The sequence below is a fragment of the Labrus bergylta genome, chromosome 10 (genome assembly GCF_963930695.1).
Source record: "Labrus bergylta chromosome 10, fLabBer1.1, whole genome shotgun sequence".
In the NCBI taxonomy this organism is placed as follows: Eukaryota; Metazoa; Chordata; class Actinopteri; order Labriformes; family Labridae; genus Labrus; species Labrus bergylta.
The window spans coordinates 873,447-893,876 of NC_089204.1; the positions used below are offsets into that span (position 1 = coordinate 873,447).

The following is a 20,430-nucleotide window of genomic DNA, read 5'->3' on the forward strand; positions in this document are numbered from 1 at the left end:
ATAATGTGGGTTTCATTGTCTTTTCTAAGGACACTACGAAGAGTTGGGGGGCTGGGGATCAAACTGCCAACCTTCCTATTAAGAGATGACCAGTGAGCCACAGCTGCCCAATTTGTGTGAAATGCCAAAAATAAGTTGCTTTGTATCATTGTTATAAACAACTAGAACCTTTTTTGGACACATGAGGTACACACACATACTGCACATTATCAATGTTTATTATTAATTGGAACAAAATTAAATTAAACCAACATAGTAGTGATAACACTTGTTAGTTCACATCATACTTTTTCCACAAAGATTGCCATTACAGTGAATCAAAAATTGACCAGTAGTCTGACACAAGACATGGTCACGATCTACATTTAGTCCTATGTCCTTACACTGGAGTAGCACTCACAAGGTAATATTGTCATATACAAAAACAAACAAACAAGGTACACGATGACTGTGCACTAAACATGTCTGTTTTACTTTCTTTGGCAAGATCAGTTTTGAATCATCTCGTGGGAGAAACACAAAAAAGGTCTTTAACATTTTGAGGGGCACAATCTTCTAAAGTAGAAACTTTACATTTCAGAACATGTTCAACATTATGCTTTTGTCCACTCAACTCCTGCTGCCTACAACAGGTGAGGGTAAAGATGTCCCATTTAATTCCTGGGCTGGAATGAAATCTTCAGTCACACTTTAGTATTTTGAGACTATTGTAGAAGCAGCACAGGCACTTAAAAACATTTACACTGGCATACAATCTGGTACAACAGTCATGCAGTGGAATTACTTGGCCAACATGATCTGTGAGGTAATAATTGACGTACTGAAGAGCTGAATAAAGCATGGCCTATATCTGCTGCTTTTGCATTTAAATGACCCCAGTTTACCCGTTGAATACCCGTGCAACAGAAATAGAAAGGACCAACTTTAGTATCAGATAACATATATACAATCTTTTAGAAATATACATATCTCCCAATCAGTTATCTCTTCAACAGAGTTGGTTTGTCTTTAGCTATCAAGCTTGTCCACAGCTTTTGCGGGTGAAGGCAAAGCCATCCAGTTTGCATAAACACTATCATTGGCATATCTTGTAAAGACTGGATTAGTGGCATCATGTCTGATGAGCGGTACCGGGCTCTTCTCTGGCCAGTTCGGGTATGACATGCCTAAAAATAAGAACATATCATTTTTCTGAACTCAGGGAAAGATCAACAGTGTACAGTAAGGCTCTTAATTCAAACTCTGTATCTCTCTAAAACAAGTACTGACATGATTTGAAGGGCTGCATTTGATTTATTACATGTATGCAAAGTTAGAGATTTGTATATGCTGCATAAAGTTAGATGCAATATCTTTTTTTTTCTTTTTTTTGGTAAGATTTAGAGGCTATTCATGACTGTATATTTGACCTGTAGCTGCCTTCGAGTAGCTATTCAAAAATACAAACTGACAATAAGTTATTGATTTAAAATGGATCTCACCAGAGAATGGCATTCAAGAGCTTTACTGTTTCTCTGTTCAGCATTGTGATATCATTAATAGCTAATATACACATTAAAAAGTCAGGACATTTAAGACATTCTGAAATTAAAAAACATTTTAAGTAATTGATTAAGCAAGGACCTGTTTCAATGTTACACTCCTCCAATAAAAAATAAATAATGAAATGGAAATGTGATGGATTATAAAATGTTCTTAAATAAATGCACATGAAGCATGAGTATTAGCAGTGCTATTTAAATTCAAATGAATTGTATATTCAATATTTACATTAAAGCATTTTAGTGAGCATCATGTACATTAGAAGCAGGTCCAAACTAAAAAAAGAGGTCACGACACAATCTTTTTTTCACTGAACCTCTCATTTATAATGAAATGGGAGATATGTCAGCAAAAGAAATGCCTAGATCAAAGTCACAGAGACTTGACTTTGAAAAAGCTAAAGACAACTTTGTGGAAAAAAAACTGAGCCTATGTTTTGTGTTCTGTTCCTAAAATCTAGTAAATGCATGGGAGATTCTACCATAGAGCTTGTTTTCAATCCATGTGGAGGGAAGGGTTCGAGGGAGGGGGGCGTTATTACAGTCCACAAGTGGTGTGTCCTCTTCAGAGAGGGCGTCATCGTACAGCAGGGCATCTGCTGGGGTGGATGCCGCCAGGTCCAGGTAATCCTGACAGAAGCAGATGAAGGTGTTATTAGGTTGATTACTGGGAATGGGGGGGGGGGGGGGGGGGGGGGCTAGGACAGGGTGCTTAGATTAAATGTCAGAAAACATTCAGTGAGGTCTACTGAAAATGATCCTGCAGTTTTTTTGATGTATGAATCCCCTTTACTTGTTACATTAAGTGACATATCAACTTAAATAAAGACCAAGAACAAGCTTGCTGCATTCTTGGAGTTTCAGCATCCCCTTAACTTCTCTATTATTAGCCTCAATTCAACAGCAGGGGCTTGACTGGTATGTGCCGTGATTATTCCGCCCAAGGCCACATTTTCAGGAATACCTATGAAACACTTGTTATGGTATGTTAAGCATCCTGGAGGAGTGGCTCATTGTGAAGTAGAGTTAGACAGCTAGTGTCCATGTGTACATGATGCTAAACAGCAAGCCCCAATACTGTCCAGCTGAGCCTTTTAAGACCAGCTGAGCCTGGAAAGACCAGATTAATTTAATATATGGTATTATATAGCATCACCATACTCTGCTTTTCACCATCATCTTTTCCAGTTCTTTGCTGATGTCTGAGAATGTCGGCCTCTTCTCTGCTTCTTGCTTCCAGCATCGAAGCATGAGGTTATACCTACAAGAAAATGTTTAACAATGGTGTAAGTATCTTTCGTCCTCAAAACAGTCCTTATTTACCACTGACTGATTAACAAGGTGAATGGGAGTTAATGCGCTCAATAGAAACAAGGAGATAATGGAAAATAACAAAGTGGGGCTCACATTTCCTCCGAGCAATTCTCTGGTCTCTCCATCCTGTAGCCGGTCTTGAGCAGGTTGAAGAGGCGTTCAGGAGCAATACCTGGGTATGGATTTCCTCCAAGGGTCACTATCTCCCACAACAGCACACCAAAGGACCAGCTGGAAGTAAATACATGAGCTCATAAGAGTATTTCATTTAATAAAGAAGGTAAAAATCTGTTCAATGCTATTAATGCAACAATTTGGGAAATCCCATTATGTAGTTTTCTTCCCACAGAAAGATAAGAAAAATAAGAAGATATGTTTATATAGTCTAATCTTCACTATGCATTGCCAGTTGAACCAAGAAAGCATGAAGCCTGGCTCTGTGCCTGATCGCCTCTCTGGCCTGGTTCTGTAATAGAGCAATCTATGCCAAGAGAACCAGAAACAATGACAGTTTCTTTACCATAGCATGAACAGAGCTGTGTGTCTAATCATACTGTGTCAGGACAATCCCTTTGCTATAACACTGGCAAATCCACTGTAGCTATTTATAACTATTTTGTTGTTTTTTACTTTAATGTTTAGATTTACAAATAAAATCAAATAAGAATATAATTACTGTTATTCACAAATCTATGGACACTACTAAATAGATCTACTATCTTGTGTGTAAAAAGCAAACACTCACACAATATCTTTATCTCTCTAGCCTCCTTTGCACTATGGTTTTACCGTTTACAATCATTGTTTTTGTTTTTGATGTTCATTATAGATGATAATGTAGTGGTAAAATGTATTCTTATAAAAGGCTGTGAGCTGATCCTGTTATCATTAAACCAAGCTTTGCTGTTTCACATTTGTTTCTAAGTCATTTTGCTAGGCAAAGCTAACCATTGATTTATCATACAGATACAAAAGTAGTTTCAATCTTCTGATCTGACTTCCAGGAACAAATCCGATGAGTGTATTTTCAAACTTAGTTTTCCCTGTAAATGCTGTTCGAACTTACACGTCACTTTGTGTTGTGTAAATGTGATCAAACAAGGACTCTATTGCCATCCATTTAACAGGTATACGGCCCTGGAGAACAGAGAGAGACCATGTTAGTATTAATTTCAAGATTTTGATAAATACAATAAAATGAGTACTTCTTTCTCATTTACCTTGCTCCTCTTAACATACGAGTCCTCCTCATACACGTCTCTGGAAAGGCCAAAGTCTGAGATCTTCATCTTCCGTCCCTCAGCTACAAGGACATTTCGTGCTGCAAGGTCCCTGTGGACAAGCTGTCAGACCACAAAGAACACTTTAAGTTGTCTAAGCTCTTCGACTCTTGTAAATATTTGAATCAAAACACAGCTTGGGTTGTCATTTTTGAATATTTGCAGAAACCGTAGCTAAAAAATACATTTCTTTTGGAAAATATGAATGTATCACTTTTTGAGCTATACCTTCATTTCTGCGAGGTATTGCATGCCTCTGGAGATCTGCCATGCAAAGGAGATCAGGTCACCCATGGTTAGTGCCCTGTCGTCTGGGTTCTCCAGGTAGCTGGAGTTTCGGTTGGCATCCCTGCCCATATAACTTGGGCCAACTTTCCGACTCTCCCGCAGGAAGTTGCGCAGTGACCCATACTTGGCATACTCCACAATCAGATACAATGGGCCTATTCAGAGAAAGGAAGCACTTAGACTCCATGTGCAACACACATGAATGTTTGGCAGGTAAACTGAAGTCTTACCGTCCTGACTGCATGCTCCATACATCTTTATGACATGGGGATGGTTGACTTGCTTCAGTAAAGTAAATTCTGACAGCAGGTCACGCAGCTCACTGTAGGAGGCATTTTCTATCATGGAGAAAGAGAAGTGGTTGTAATGATGAAGACATTCACTCCTCACACACAATTACTTTCCCATCATTTCTGCTATCTGTCTGTCTTACCTTTAAGCATTTTCACAGCCACAGTAGTGTATCCAGCCTTCCCTTTAAGCCTGAATGCTGTTGCTTTGACAACTTTTCCAAATTCACCTTCTCCCAAAGTCTTGCCAAGTACAAGGTTTTTACGAGGAAACTCCCACTTAGGATCCTCCTGTTGAAAAACATTGTTATTTTAAAAAAAACCAACTTCTTTACCAATTCAATATACAACGCAGAAAAGCGTGCCACATGCTGTCGAAGCAACTTACAGGTATTTTAAAGGTGTCTGTTTCAATGGATTCCTGTGAGCCCCGTCGTATGTTATTTGCAGGGAAGCTAATGGGGTAGGCCTGAGCCGGCCGGCGGAAAGTCATCTCAGCAGAGGCAATCGGGGGCTTAGGAGAGTTCTTGTGGTACCGATGTATGAAATATGATGACATGATGATTGAAACGATGAAGGACAGGAGCAACGCTGTGGCGATGATGGTTTTACACATGTCGTCACATATCGTCTCTAGAGAAGAGAATATTGCACAATCGTCATTTTTCAGGAAAGCAGAAATCCTTTTATGTTTAATTCTTGAGAAGATGTAGTATATGACTTTATAACAGGCAGTGACTTATGATATCTCACCCTCTACATCTTCCTTCTCACAGAAGCATCTCTCAGCATAGCAGTAGCAGGTTCCATAACCAGCCTGGATTCCGTTCCTCAAGCCTCGTTCATGTCCTCCGATTACAGTTTCCTCTTAAGAATAAGTAAGAATGTCAAAAAGTAACATACAAAATAATCTTACATGTATATACATGTAAGAAATAAGGGCTTTGCAGCTTTTATTTGTTTATTAGTGTGATGATAAGCATGGCATGTGTTCTCTTACTTGTACAGTCTTGTGGGCATATTGATGAATCTTTGCTTTCAATTGCATCACAAAAACCATCTGGACATGTCTTTAGGTCAGGGGAACAGGTCGAGTAATTCTCAGATATAACTGTAAAGGAATATGAGCGAAATGTTTTAATGTTTGACTCAAAAAGACCTTTAAGGTGGAATAAAACATCACTGTGAGGACTTTCTTTAGTCATCATATGGGGTTGTTCGTACTGCCATCAAGGGACATTAGCGCAATGATCAACTGATTAGGGTGAGTTACTCTCTGTCTCATATATTTCATGATATATACATGTATGATTCACTGATGTAATAAAAAATGAGGCAAGATGTTATAGTTTTTGAGTTTTAATCAAATAAAATGCACCTTTCTCATTGCCTTGCCTCCATTGGCATCTCCCTGTTGTTGCCCCAAGGCCTCGAACAGACTCACACTTTCCACGATGTCTATTTTCTGCACAGGACAGGAATGGCTGGTCCCCCTGACTGGCCTTGTTGGCTATGTGCAAGAATGCAAGAAACACACATGATCCAACATAAAAAAAAAAACATTTAAAGAATGTGAATGTGCAATGACTCAGCTTGTTGCTTACTCCATACTGAATAAGAAAGAAATATTTTCTCCTTGATTACTGTTTCAAAGAAAACTAGGACTATTTATCTTGCCTTTAGACATAAGCATGCAAGGCGCAGTTTAAAAATGTTGATTTAAGATAAGCACGGACATGAGCTGTAAGCATAATGACGTGAAGAACTGAACCATTTCTCTCCTAAAATCTGTGAAATTTAAAGTAGAGCTCAGCTGTGAGGGTCTCACCTTCAACATCAAGTATGATGTGGATCTGCGTGCTGGCCTCTAGCTGTGTGTTCTGCTCCTGAGCTACAACTAGATACTGCAAATCCTGGCATTCGGGCCTGCGCAGTGCCTCTGAGTCATTCACATAGAGCAGTCCCCACATCTCATCTGTGGCCTGGGTGATGCTTACAGCTGCGTAGCAGGCCTGCACATCAGCAGACACATTCTTATCGGGCACCTCAAGCCGGTAAGTGACAGTGAACCCATCAAACTTCTGGCAGTTTTCCACACATACTCTGCCAACCTATGAGGACATTTAACAAGGGATGACATTTGATTTATTAGATAACAATATAAAGTTGAGTATAATGCAAGAACATTTAAGGGCACATAGGAGCTGAGTAAAGAACTACTGCACATTTAAACATAGCTGTAAACTAAGCCATATCACTGAACTGATGAAACAAATCAATGCTGCTGCTGTAGATTTTATTCAATATATAAAAAAGAATTGCTCCTCATAGGTCAAAAATGTCTCAACACTGCCATCTGATGTACCAAGATGGCGCTGCGGATGGTTGCCACGGTACTGCACTCTCTAGTACTTGTGCTCCCCTACTCACCACTACACTCTTGTCTTATTGAGCCTTGTATATATTATATGTATATATTAGTCTTTTTGCTTATATTATGTTTATATTTAATGTTGTAATTTTTGAGAGCAGTTACTGAAGACAAATTCCTTGTGTGTGTAAGCATACATGGCCAAAAAAGCTGATTCTTCTGATTCTGATCTACTGTTTCAATCCTGCCCTCAACCGAGAGTAAACAAGTTAGGATTTATCTGCAGCAAAACATTGAGGAATATAATTTCTTCCATGTCGTCTAATCTCTGTCTCTGACTAACTCCTCACACATTTCTGCTCCTACCATGCTCCAAAGAATTTCTCATCTCATTTTTCTAAATGATATAGTAAGTAAAGGGTTAGGCAGGAGATGAACCAACTATTTCATACATTGACAGTTATTGTTTATTTTATTTTATTTTTATTTTGCCTTTCAGCACAACTTTTAAGTATTTTTCTGATTATTTTGTACATAATCTTGAAACATGTTTTTTTTAATATATATATAGCCCAGATGCCTCTGGGCTTAAATAGGGTCATAAAGGAAGTGAAGGTAATGTTACCTGAGCATACGTAGATGCTCTGCGTGTCAATGTGAACATATGAGTGATGTTGGCAAAGTGGATCTTCACTGGTAAGATGGTGATGTTGAAGTGAAGCAGCACTGTTCCCTCTGGACCGGGGTAGGTGGTGTCATTGACCAGATAGTCCAGCTGGAGGGTGTGATTCTCTGTCACGTACAGGTTCCTCTTCAGGACAAGCTCTTGAACCAGAAGACATGAAAAGTATGTTGGAGACAACAGTGTCCATAAAAACAGAAACATTTAAGTGGCTCCAGGTCACTTACGGTAGTTGTGAATGGTCTCACGAATGCCTCCATCAGCAGCTTTTTTTTCACTAAAGGTGCCTTTTACATCAAATGTTTCCTTTATCCATGGATCACTATTAAGCACAGTCCCTACATACTTATTGTGACTCTGGTCTATTGGATAGATGGGGGTTAAATCCTTGTCAAAGACAAACAGTGTCCCGAATGAGCCACCCTGAGCATGGGGAAAAACAGGAAAGGATGTAAAGGAATAAAACGATCTAACAATGTGCCCATCAAATACTCAAATGTAGTAATTTATTTTTCTCACCTTCGTCCGATTAAAGCTGATGATAATATCTGCAGAGTCTGATCCATTCACAAAAGGTGCATTATCATCCTCATCATTTACAAAAACATCCAGTGATGTTTCCACCTTGGTGATGACTGTTTCTGTCCTGACTGTGCAAACCAACAGGAGCCTGTAGCGTTCACTCTCTTCCCGGTCCAATGAGGCAGTCACCAGTAGCTCTGTGGTGTTCTCATTTACAATAAAGGGAGCTGGGGTGTCTGTGGACAAAAGCACATCATCCCACTGAATATACTGAATTTACTAACTCAGAAATGACATATAGGTGTAATGACTTGAATTGACTGTAAAATGCTGAACTAATGTAGAAGAAGCAACATTTACCTAAAGCTTTCTAAAATTAACAACAATTAAAGTCATAACAGACCAACAAAGGTTGTAGCAGCCAAATCCTGACTTTTTTTTAAGTGAATTATGGTGCATCTTATTGCTAAAGAACTGAAGTTTTCTTTTCTTAATGCTACAGTGTATATTCCTCTCACCTGATTCCACAGTGTAAGATATGGTGTAGTTTGGGCAGACGCTGAGCCTGGTGAGACGTCTCAGTTGTCGGAGGGCCTCAGGGAACCTGTTCTCCATGATGTGTGGGTTGGAGGTGTCTCTATGTGGGAAGCACAGTTCCTTCATGTCTGTCTGAGCACATTGAGGGATTGTGGCGTTGACAAAGTCCAGGATGATCCGAGGGGAGTTTCTGTTGATGCACTGGGACTTCTTGGTGAAGCTCCGTAACACCATGACATGCAGCAACAGCTTCTTTACAGACCATGACTTTTGAGCTGATGAGACACAAAGCAAAATCAACAAAGGGAAGCATTTTCACTCCACCAATAACATTATGATTCTAAAGTCAAAGGCTTTATACATTAGAATTGCTCTCCTTTATGGCAGCTACTTGGCACTGAAATGTGACTATATATTACCATTACAATGCTTGTATTCCACTCACATAGTAATGCAAAGTCACTCTCCTCTAGGGTTTTGTTCAAGGATAGTATTCCAGTGTTGACGTCCAGATTGAACCAGGAGCTGTATGCTGGCCGTCTGAGAGGGCTTGTCCAGCACAGGTAGAAATGTGGCTGCTCAGATTGGCTGTCCAGCATGGCATGGACCTGAAGGACAGGAGTCCCTGCCTGCTGGCCAACATACACCGTCTCAATATACTCATTCTGAGGGAAGTACAGCCCAGTTGCCCCTGCAGAAATAAGACATGATTTGTCCAGATGTTAACAAAACAGTCAGCCAAGGGAGTCAAAAGGAGATTTGATTATATCCCAATGAACAAGGATTTCATAGTGAAAATAAAGCCTAATAAAGCTAAGACTGTGACCTATTACATGACAGGATAACAGCATTAGACTGACATCTTCTCTTTGGTGGAATAATATCTGCTGATAATGCTGTCAGAACACAAATTGAAAACGTCTTCTCTTATATGTTTTCCATCTTCACAGTTTACAGAAATTGAAAGGAGTAGCAGCTTGTTTAATTCATTTATGTTGTGTTCAAACCATGTGGCTTCTGATTCTCCTTGTTTTCACCTTGAGAAGTTTCATTATAAGCGATAACATGATATGCTGAGGAATTAATCATTATCTGCCATATGGGAGTATGGGAGCATGTCTGTTGTGGTAATCAATACAGTCAGAATGTTTTACAGGGAAATGGATATGTGAGTGTTTCTCCTGTAATTATATCCCTGCTGTCTTCCTCTTTAATGACGGTAGGTAACCATTTAGGGAAAGCACTAATGTCATTAGCAGGCAGCAAAACTTGATTTTCTATTTCTGTTCTGCAGTTGAGTCCACTGCTCTGGTTTCAGACATTGATTGAATTTTGTGGGGGTTGGATGATAGGAGGCCTGGCTGATGGATAAATTAAGGCTGTCCTTCCTGAAGGATGTACATACACCCAGGAAAGCTGCAGCCCTTTAAAAAAAGGTCTTCAGGGAGAGAAACAAACACCAGGCTGCATGTTTGTTGCTATGATGGAGGGATTCAGTTTTGTGATTTTTCATTTAATAATTGAACACGACCATGTTAGAACCTTTCAGACATCAACCCCGACATCAACTCTGCGCCCAGATACGTCTTCTTAGAGAACGTTAAATTGCAGTATACTTAAGACAGTGAGCAACATAAAAATATCTTAACAAATTATATGGAACAAAAAGCATAGAGGCAAAAATATGGGTACAGTTAAACAAATCACAGGAAATAATACAACAAAATAAAAAAAACAAGAATTCATCTTTATATTTAAACAGGCACGGGCATAGCTTAATAATCAGTATTATGATTATTCAACCATTAGTTCTTAGAGACTAAAATCATAAATCAAAAAGGCAGATGATTCATATTACTTAGAAAAATTCAAAATAAGTCAGGTGAATTTAGAATTGCATCATTAATAGGTATCAAACTTGGTCAAGTAGAACTGAAATGACTAAAATATATATATATATATAAGCAAAAAAGCGGAAAAAAATAAAAATGTTTCGGATATTTTTAATGTGAAAAAATCTGGTACTAATATACATTTTAATACAAATGCATAGTAAAACTGCTATTCTTCAAATGGCCATTAGGTGGAGCCATTATCCTACACGCGCACACACACACACACACACACACACACACACACACACACACACACACACACACACACACACACACACAGGGCCAAAGAAAACTGCAGCGTTTTCATTATCAGGCTGTTTTTGTACACATTAGATGAGATCATGCGCTCCTGGATCCAGTTGCATTTTTAAGAGCCAGGACAATATACACTCTCTCTTTTTTAAACAGACATTAAGAAAAATAATTTCAGGAACACATTATGATTAAACAGAGAAGAAGACAGCAGATCTGTAAACAAAAGGATGCACCCAATGGTAACTAAAAATGTTAACAATAATGGCCTTGGAGTTCAATTTATTTCAAGGAGTGATGCCAATCAAAAGCAAGCCATTTATATCAAAACTGATTAAGTTAATAGATCAAGTAGGCCTCTCTTTTAGCATAATCGCATCCGTGAAGCCACGATGACCACAGAGCATGACTCACCTTCCTTGGTTTCCCTGAAAGATGCACAAGAAAGACGGAAATATAATACTAATGACATTTATATCTGCTTGGATATATAAAGATGCAGAGCTGGTTAAATTATCATTTTTAGTCTTGGTATTGCTCTCACATCTCTGTAACAATCATGTATTTACATGTCCACATCTCTACATCTACTACCCCCTGTCCCCTTCCAAGCCCGGGGCAGTCTAGGCCTGTGAAGGCTGTTTCGTCATGAGCCGGGGATCCAGCCTGAAGATTTCTGCCTTTTAATAAGACAGTTTTTTCTTACCACTGTAACTTTTGCTGCTTTGCTAAAGTGCTCATGATGGACAGGCCTGGTCTTTGTAATATAACAATAAGTAAGGTCTTTTACCTGCTTTTTGTAACATAATGAGTAAGGTCTTTTACCTGCTTTTTGTAGCATAACAATGAGTAAGGTCTTTTACCTGCTTTTTGTAACATAACAATGAGTAAGGTCTTTTACCTGCTTTTTGTAACATAACAATGAGTAAGGTCTTTTACCTGCTTTTTGTAACATAACAATGAGTAAGGTCTTTTACCTGCTTTTTGCCAAGTGTCTCGAGATAACACTTGTTATGAGTTGACGCTATACAAATAAAAATTGATTGATTGATTCATTGATTGACTGATTGATTGATGATGTAAAAAGCATACTTATTTGGGAACAGCCTGACCCACTTAACTCAAAGTGTGTAAACAATAACATCATAAGCAGGGCATCAGCAGCCTTAGAATCATACAAAACTGAATTTTTACATTAACTGTCATTTCTTCAAAAGCTATAGTATCATTCGTTTGCAAACAATGATAGTGTTTGAACAGGATGACTGCTTTAGCAGTCTGTGTTTACAACAATTATCATGTACTGAGTAGGTAGTGAATTTGAAATCATACATCATCTGTAAAAAAAAAACTAAAAAACAATTGTAAACCCTCTTACTGAACTGTACACATATGTTCTTTCCGATAGCATTTGATCATAGCACTTTTCTTATGTCAAATCTTTCATGTTTCAATTTTAATATTTTAACTGTTGAAAGGCAAAAAGGACACATGCTCATCAGGAAAACCTGAAATCATGAGCTCAGTCAGTCAAGGTGAGTCTAGGACTGGCTCAGAGCTGAGAGGGTGTGGTGCCCTTTATGTTGTCCCAGACAAAGACAAAAACTCAATTAGCTCAATGTGTGCTTCGGCTGACAGATTTACCAGCTATGAGCTCATGTGCTACACTAATCCAAAGGCTTGCTAATTCAACTTACAGAGCAGGTCTGAAAGTCTCACCCAGACATCCTTACTGAGCATCCATGTCAGCTGTGAAAACTGTATGACAATCTCACTAATCTCACTGTGTGACAATTCTCAATAATCTTGCTGGTAAACAGGAGCTTGTATGGCAGGAGCTCAGTCCCGTGCCCTTTCTATTCCCAAGGTCAACTTGAACTGCATCTGTCTCTGGTAACAAACAGCCATGTATCAGGCTAATCAATAACTCTACTAATCATTGATGATGCTGATTGTATTCCACTGACAAGACTAGAGCAAGGCTGATGGCTGCATGCATTAAATCATCTCTGATTCATATGATGAAAACACTTGGGTAATTGCATAGCCACACAATTATAACATCTACTGCACATATTTCATTTCATGGCCAATACAACATTTGAGTCCGTCGACATGCATTTACGAATAATCTAACAATTACAAAGTGGTTGCAGCTAGAAGTATTGAAGAATATTGTACCTATTTAGATCATGTTGATACAAATTCAATGAATGTAACTTCACTCTGAAACCTTGCATGATTACTCTGCTTCCAAAGATATAACATTTATAGGAGTAGTACTCATCAAGGACTAAATTAACCGAAAAGCTAAACTCGGCTTTATTTCAATTTATAAAAACTATAATTATCAAATGGCCTCTTGGTCTCCTGTGCCATTATGAATGATCGCTTTGACAAAGCAATCTGGATCCAGAATCTAGATTTAATATAGCCTGGAATGTGATTCTTTCAATTTCTAAACAACATAGTGCAATAAGGAAAGAAAGTCATTTCCTGGCATGATGATGCATTCAACAAACTTTTCATCAAAGCAATACAAAATTTGATGGCAGTTTGGAAAAAGGAAGTCAAGCTGCAGGTAGATTACTTAGAGTGCCATGACGCATATAGTAACATCCTAATCAATAACCCTATAATGTAATCACATTACCTCTTAGAGAATAGAAGAGCTGAGATTCAATGGACTATGTTCACCAGTCATTAAGAAATCTAATAGATCATCCCCTTAGGGGTTAGTTAACCTACAAATGCAGTTTAAGAATTCCTGTTGGAATGAAATTGTATCTAAATTAAACATGTGGTAAATTATAGAGCTCCAGACAATGTTTGATGAGGTAGTCTCTGCTTTGACAAAACATCCCTGGATGTGAATGGCATCAGATTTATAAACAACACAAGTATAGGCAGATACAGTAGCTGCCTGTGGCAAAATACATCTAACCAACTAGTTATATTGTATTTTGTTGACTTTTTCAAATGCTATTATTATTGTGATCTGTCCTACTAACAACATCCAAATAAAGAAAACCTGTACAAGCAAGGCCAAGACCAACAGACCCCTCACGGCTTTCCAAGAGAGGTGACATTTTTGATGGCAGCTCTGCAAAGCTATAGTCATGCACAGCAGATGTGAGAGATAAATGCCTATTACCATTATGCAAAAATGATCACTTGATAATTACAATAACATTGTGATGGTTAGCATATTGTCAAGCGAATTATGTCCTTGTTCCCTATCCCTCTTCCTGCATCTTATCCCATCTCCCCCTATCCCATTTTCAAGCCCGGCACAGTTTCGGTAGATGTCTGTTCATCATTTGGACAGCTTGCCAGAACAAACCCCCTCCCCACCGGATTGTTGATGGACGGCTTGCCTCCCCCCACCCCCTTGCTCCCTATCCCTCTTCCTGCATCTTATCCCATCTCTCCCCCTGTCCCCTTCCAAGCCCGGCGCGGTCTAGGCCTGTGAAGGCTGTTTCGTCATGAGCCAGGGATCCAGTCTGAAGATTTCTGCCTTTTAATAAGGCAGTTTTTGTCTTACCACTGTAACTTTTGCTGCTTTGCTAAAGTGCTCATGAGGGATAGGCCGGGTCTTTGTAATATAGCAATAAGTAAGGTCTTTTACCTGCTTTTTGTAAAGTGTCTTGAGATAACACTTGTTATGAGTTGACGCTATACAAATAAATTGAATTGAATTGAAATTGAAATTGAAATTGAATTGAATTGAATTGAATTGAACTGAACTGAATTGAATTGAATTGAATTGAATTGAACTGAATTGAATTGAATTGAACTGAATTGAATTGAATTGAATTGAATTGAACTGAATTGAATTGAACTGAATTGAATAAGTAAGGTCTTTTACCTGCATTTTGTAACATAACAATAAGTAAGGTCTTTTACCTGCTCTTTTGTCACATAACAATGAGTAAGGTCTTTTACCTGCTTTTTGTAACATAACAATAAGTAAGGTCTTTTACCTGCTCTTTTGTCACATAACAATGAGTAAGGTCTTTTTCCTGCTCTTTTATAACATAACAATGAGTAAGGTCTTTTACCTGCTTTTTGTAACATAACAATGAGTAAGGTCTTTTACCTGCTTTTTGTAACATAACAATGAGTAAGGTCTTTTACCTGCTTTTTGTAACATAACAATGAGTAAGGTCTTTTACCTGCTCTTTTGTAACATAACAATGAGTATGGTCTTTTTACCTGCTCTTTTGTAATGTGTCTCGAGATAACTCGAACACTTGTTATGAGTTGACACTATATAAATAAAAATTTATTGATTGATTGACTGATCATGAGCTGATTTGCCCAAGGTGTCTGCCTCTCTGCCATTGTAAGGTCTTTTACCTGCTTTTTGTAAAGTGTCTCGAGATAACTTGAACACTTGTTATGAATTGGCGCTATACAAATAATAAAGATTGATTGATTTATTGTAGTTTCACATGCTAACATTTGCTTATTATGACAGCTGAGTTTGATGGGAATTTGAAACCAGTAAACCACTTCAAAAAATAAATTATTTTTATTTCCACTTAGCCATTTAACGGTTGTTTTGGATTTGAACATTAAATATTTCAATCCAACTATCAGAACATTGTAAAGATGACTTATGTGATTTGCCATTAAATGTTTGATACAACTGTATATTATGAGCCGCCATATACTTCCAGTATATTTGGAAGTGAAGCTCTCTGAGTTTCTGGTAGTAGAGATGGTAGGAGTCAAAGGCAGAATCATTTCCAATATGTCTGTCTACTTCAATTAGTAAATGATTAAACAAATGAACCTTGAGAGATTCCATGGTGGGATAAAAAAAAACTATAACCTGAATTATATTTCAGATTCAATTTTTACATTTTAGACTTATACTGTTAGCATCAACAGCTTGCAAAAAATCTACGTTCACCTACATCCACTTCTGCAGTCACACAACCAGTGACACCAAATGAGCTAGGCTTGTTCTCTGTTTTGTTGGGTCAAACACAGCATGCATCGCTAGGCGACTGGAAAATAACTTGTCAAGACCCATGTGAAATGAGAGGACTAAATGCCCCAGGGGCGAAATCTCAATCAATGTCTCTTTGTCCTTTCACCACAGCAAATTAGATTATATCCGTGCACTAGAGGGAAGCGTGACCCTGAACTGACTAGAGGATCAGACAGAGAGCTTTGACAGGTAGGAGCAGCATCCATGCAACGCAGCATCACTAAATGATTGTTATCAGTTAGAGGTTGGGAGTCTAAGCAATGGCAGTAGGCTAATAATGAAGGCGTCCATCAAGGTGATATGATATTTATAAAGCATACCTGTCTGTTTTGGAAAAGATATATATAATGTGATTTTAAATGCATCTTGGTAAATATTTTAGCAAATTTGCATTGAAAACAAAGTGGCAAAATGTAAACCTTGAAAGGCTGAAATTGTAATAAAGCTTTGAGGGATGATGCTACTTTTTTTACTGACTCTTCCAATAGGCATTAGCTTCATTTACAAAAGACAGCATATTTTATTTTGAATTTAATTGTTCTATCATAAAAACTATCTTTGATAAGCTTAGCAATTGTAGCCTACTGTCTGTGGAGGGATAGGGTGAGATATGGGTAGAGCTCATGAGGTTGGCAAGGTGTCAGAAGTTACATTTGTGTATTTGTTGTCACAATTTCTTCAAATCAAGTTTAAAATCTTTAAACTTTAAAAAACTAAACACTAATCAATGCCTGTGTAATATTAGTGATCCAGTGCTTTCTTATTGCCCTTCACAGGGGAAGCAACGCTGTTCACAGATGATGAAGGAGAACCTCTGCATCAAAAAATGTTTTTATCTTGATGTTAACCAATTATATTAAAATAGAGGTAGTGTCAGTGGTGGAAAACTGACAAGATTTAATGCATCCATGAACAGCACAAAACAAAAGCTTTACGACATCATAATGTAATAAGGAGCTAAATCAAATAGCAACACAAATCACATGGGATTTATTGGTCTGGCCCTTCTCAAAAGCAAAAGATGCTGATGAAAACCAGCAGCAGACCTTGGATTTCTTGTAGCATCGTCAAAGGGGGATGCTTGCTTAAGATTTTGAAGGTCTGAGTGCAAAGAATGGTAAAAGCTAAATGTCACAATGGAAGATAAACAGATCCATACTTTTATGTGAAAACACGTGTGCCTCTTCTTGGGGAAATTATGAATTAAGTGTTTGTGAAGAAGATGATTTGCTTAATTTTGATAAAAGCTTTCCCTGAGTTTAGTCATGAAAGGTACAATTGAGTTTCAACTTTTAGTATTTTGTTTACCTACTAATTAACACGTCCATGAGAATCACCCTGTGCCTCCATTTAAAATAAAAACACCATAGAATATATATATATAAATATATATCCTTCTTGATCTACAGTATAATCCAAATGCTTCTTGGTGACATCAAAAAATAAAATCTAAATGAACTAATCAGTCACAGTATGTATAGCCTACATTTCTCTTTACCCTGAGAAAATATCCAAAAATAAAACCATTCTGGTTAACTTAGATATTTGTAAGTGCAGTGGAGAACTGTATTATTCTTAAGGACAAATGGCAGTCAAAAATAACATTTACTGTCAGCCAAATCAATCAGATGTGTTGCTTTCAGGGCAGTCAACGTCAAACCTGCAATTTAAATGGTGTGTGCAGTCTTCCAACAGCCGATATTTTCCTAAAGAAAACAAACAGCCTGTGTTTGCCCAGAGATAGGAGCAGCTGCTGCACACCTGCCTGCAGCTTGCCTCTTCACCTCTCTGTACGAGTGTAGGTCTTTTTTTTTTCCACTGAGGCAGGTGAGGGGTTCCACTATTATGTAGGGTGTAGATTTCATCATCTCCTTGACATGCCAAATCACACTATGGTCAACAAAAAATATGAGATGAAGAGCCAGCTTCAATGAACTTATGTGCAGAACAAGGAAGACGTGAGATTTCAATATTGTATTGTAAGGTATGTGATAGGACAATCATCTTTAGTGTAGTAGGGGTTTTAACATCTATCATCCCCTTTCCACTGACAATTATATCTGTCTGTCATATTGGAAACTAACCAGAGAACATTCACACCACCTTGTAATCTGCATTTATAGATTCATCAACTCTCCTGGCAATTAGACAGACCTTGTTTGTTAAGGCCCCTTTTGCAGTCATTTAACAGCACTGACCAATTAACATTAAAATGAACACCCTCATTTCAAACATCAGTTCTTGAAGACTGTGATGATGATCTCACTTTTACCCTCTTATTCTACAGTTTGATGGCAGCATTTTAAAATATTTTCTGTTAGGACTATTTTTAAATCCAAAAATAAATTCAGGTTTTCCACAAAGTTGGATATACAGTATACTTGTCCAAGCCTCACATCTTACATACTTGCTACGCATTTGGATTTGCACGCTCCTGAGCTATGAGAGACAATTTAAATATAGCTTGCAGGCAGGACAGTGTTGGTACAGTTGGGCTCTGGGATTGTGAATAGGATTATGATATTATGATATATGGCTGTATTCATTTGACCAATGTGCCATACCATGCATAACAGCCAGTTGCAGTCCAAGTATCACTTTCTGCAACACATAACAGTGCTGGCATTGGTGTCCATGTGTTTTCAGATAGGCTATAAGAAAATACTTAAAACTCAGCTTCAGGTAGCCACAATTTAGCATGGAAATTTTACACATGAAACGAATTTTAAACATATTTCACCTTTGACATCTACAATCAAAGCCAACTGGCCCTGCTTGTTCAAGCCCATATAATCTTCCCTTTTCTGGATTTTTCTCTTAACCCCCCCCAAACAAAAAAACTATATTTGTGTTTGTTTCTAGAAAACCTGTGGTTAGGCCTATATCAAGGTGAAAGGAACATATTTACTGCATAGTAGTCTACAAGAATTTTGAGCATGTCTTAATCCGTAAAAACGTACAAATGAACCTGTAACCATCATCCACATCCACAAAAAGCAGTTTTGGGGCAAGCAGTAGGCTAAATGTTTAATTGGAAGACAACTTTGCACTGATCTGACTCTTTATAGGCCCATAACTTAATATTTGATGTAGGCTACGGGTTTAAAGTAAGTAAACATTAAAAAAAGTATTTTATTTCTTTGTATTTATCTTCATTTAATAAAATATGTGAATGAAGACTAAAGGACAACATGTATTGAAAAGTATTCCCAACATCACCTTGAGGTCTCTTTATGTTGGATGTAATGCTGATGATGAACCTTACCTTCCAGCAGCAGCACCACCGCCACCATCACAACGGTGTTTCCGCGAGAGAAACCACAACTTGACCACATACTCGCGAACCATAAGTGAAAGTTTGTATATGTTAATGCGTTTGAAAAAAGTTCCTTCGAACCACGATACAAAAAAAGCCGAGCCGATAAAACCAATACGTTGCATAAACCAGTGGCCGTTTGCTTGGCTCCGGGTATCCAGATGAAGTCCTCAGTGTCCCATGGACGCGTTGCTGTGTGCTGCTGGGCTGGCTGCTTGGCTGGCCGGGGGAGGGGGCGGGGAGGGGGGGTTCACTGCTTCACTAGGCTACTCACTGCCCCGCTGCTTCCGCAGCAGTAGGCGGCAGAGCAAACAGGAAATTTAAGAGCAAAATGTAACAGCAGGTCAGTCATCTCATTAACACTCTGCAGAGGGATGATTATTATTATCATCTGTTTGGTACTTAAGCTTTAGGCACTGGTTGAAATCAAATATAGTAGGCTAATTGGAATTACCAGTTATCACAGCATAGCTATTAATATTAGTAATAGTGATGTATATATATTATTTAATAATTATTTAAGATGTTTTTCACCTGTAACTTAACTATGACATCATATTCCAGTTTATTTTTGGCTTCAAGGCTTCAGTCAGTGGCCCAGCAACAAACTCTGCTTAGACTTGACATATTGACAAAATTAACCATTTCACTTCATTTTGCTGGACCTAAACCCCATGGATATTACAATTTCACCCAAAGATTTGAAGTTAATTACTTTGCTAATGCTAACAAAGGAGACAAGCTAAACTGTAAGATCAGCTGTATTTAAGCTGTGTGACCTTTTCCTCACATGTCTTAAGAGTGTTTCCAAGACCACATTACACTGAGAGGTCTCTCTGTGACTGGATGGTGTGGAGTGATGCATTGCTTCAGCCTCAGGGCAGGACACCAGTCAATCCAACAGCAATAGTTCCAATCAATGTCTCTACATGGAGTAAAAACACAGGAGCTCACTGGGCTGCAGAGGAAACAGACATGTTAACTGTGAGGACGTTATCATTTTTAATTATTGCACATGGTTTCTTGTTTTCTAGGTTTGTCTCATTAGTATCCAAATGGCTTATACAAAAATACGTCTCTCATTTCCTAACCTTAAGAAAGTTGAGTTATTAAAATTTGAGAAGCAACCATGGAATATAAAGA

General features: G+C 38.1%; 1 protein-coding gene across 2 annotated transcripts; it reads right to left on the reverse strand.

The window, feature by feature from the left end:
- Positions 1-197: 197 nt before the first annotated feature.
- Positions 198-19,509, reverse strand: ret (ret proto-oncogene receptor tyrosine kinase). 2 transcript variants are annotated; one of them, XM_065959603.1, is made up of 20 exons: positions 19,237-19,509; positions 9,271-9,516; positions 8,807-9,100; positions 8,286-8,524; positions 7,994-8,189; positions 7,710-7,909; positions 6,542-6,824; positions 6,092-6,223; positions 5,714-5,824; positions 5,467-5,580; positions 5,102-5,346; positions 4,857-5,004; positions 4,654-4,761; positions 4,364-4,578; positions 4,076-4,198; positions 3,922-3,992; positions 2,949-3,086; positions 2,715-2,802; positions 2,024-2,171; positions 198-1,166 (listed from the first exon to the last, which is right to left on the reverse strand). In XM_065959603.1, exons 1-20 carry the CDS (start codon positions 19,304-19,306, stop codon positions 1,009-1,011), a joined length of 3,327 nt encoding a protein of 1,108 aa, XP_065815675.1. In that variant the 5' UTR covers positions 19,307-19,509; the 3' UTR covers positions 198-1,008. The 2 variants fall into 2 exon arrangements, with proteins under 2 accessions (XP_065815675.1, XP_065815674.1); XM_065959602.1 differs by having other exon boundaries at positions 2,703-2,802; positions 19,237-19,508.
- Between the last annotated feature and the right edge of the window lie 921 nt (positions 19,510-20,430).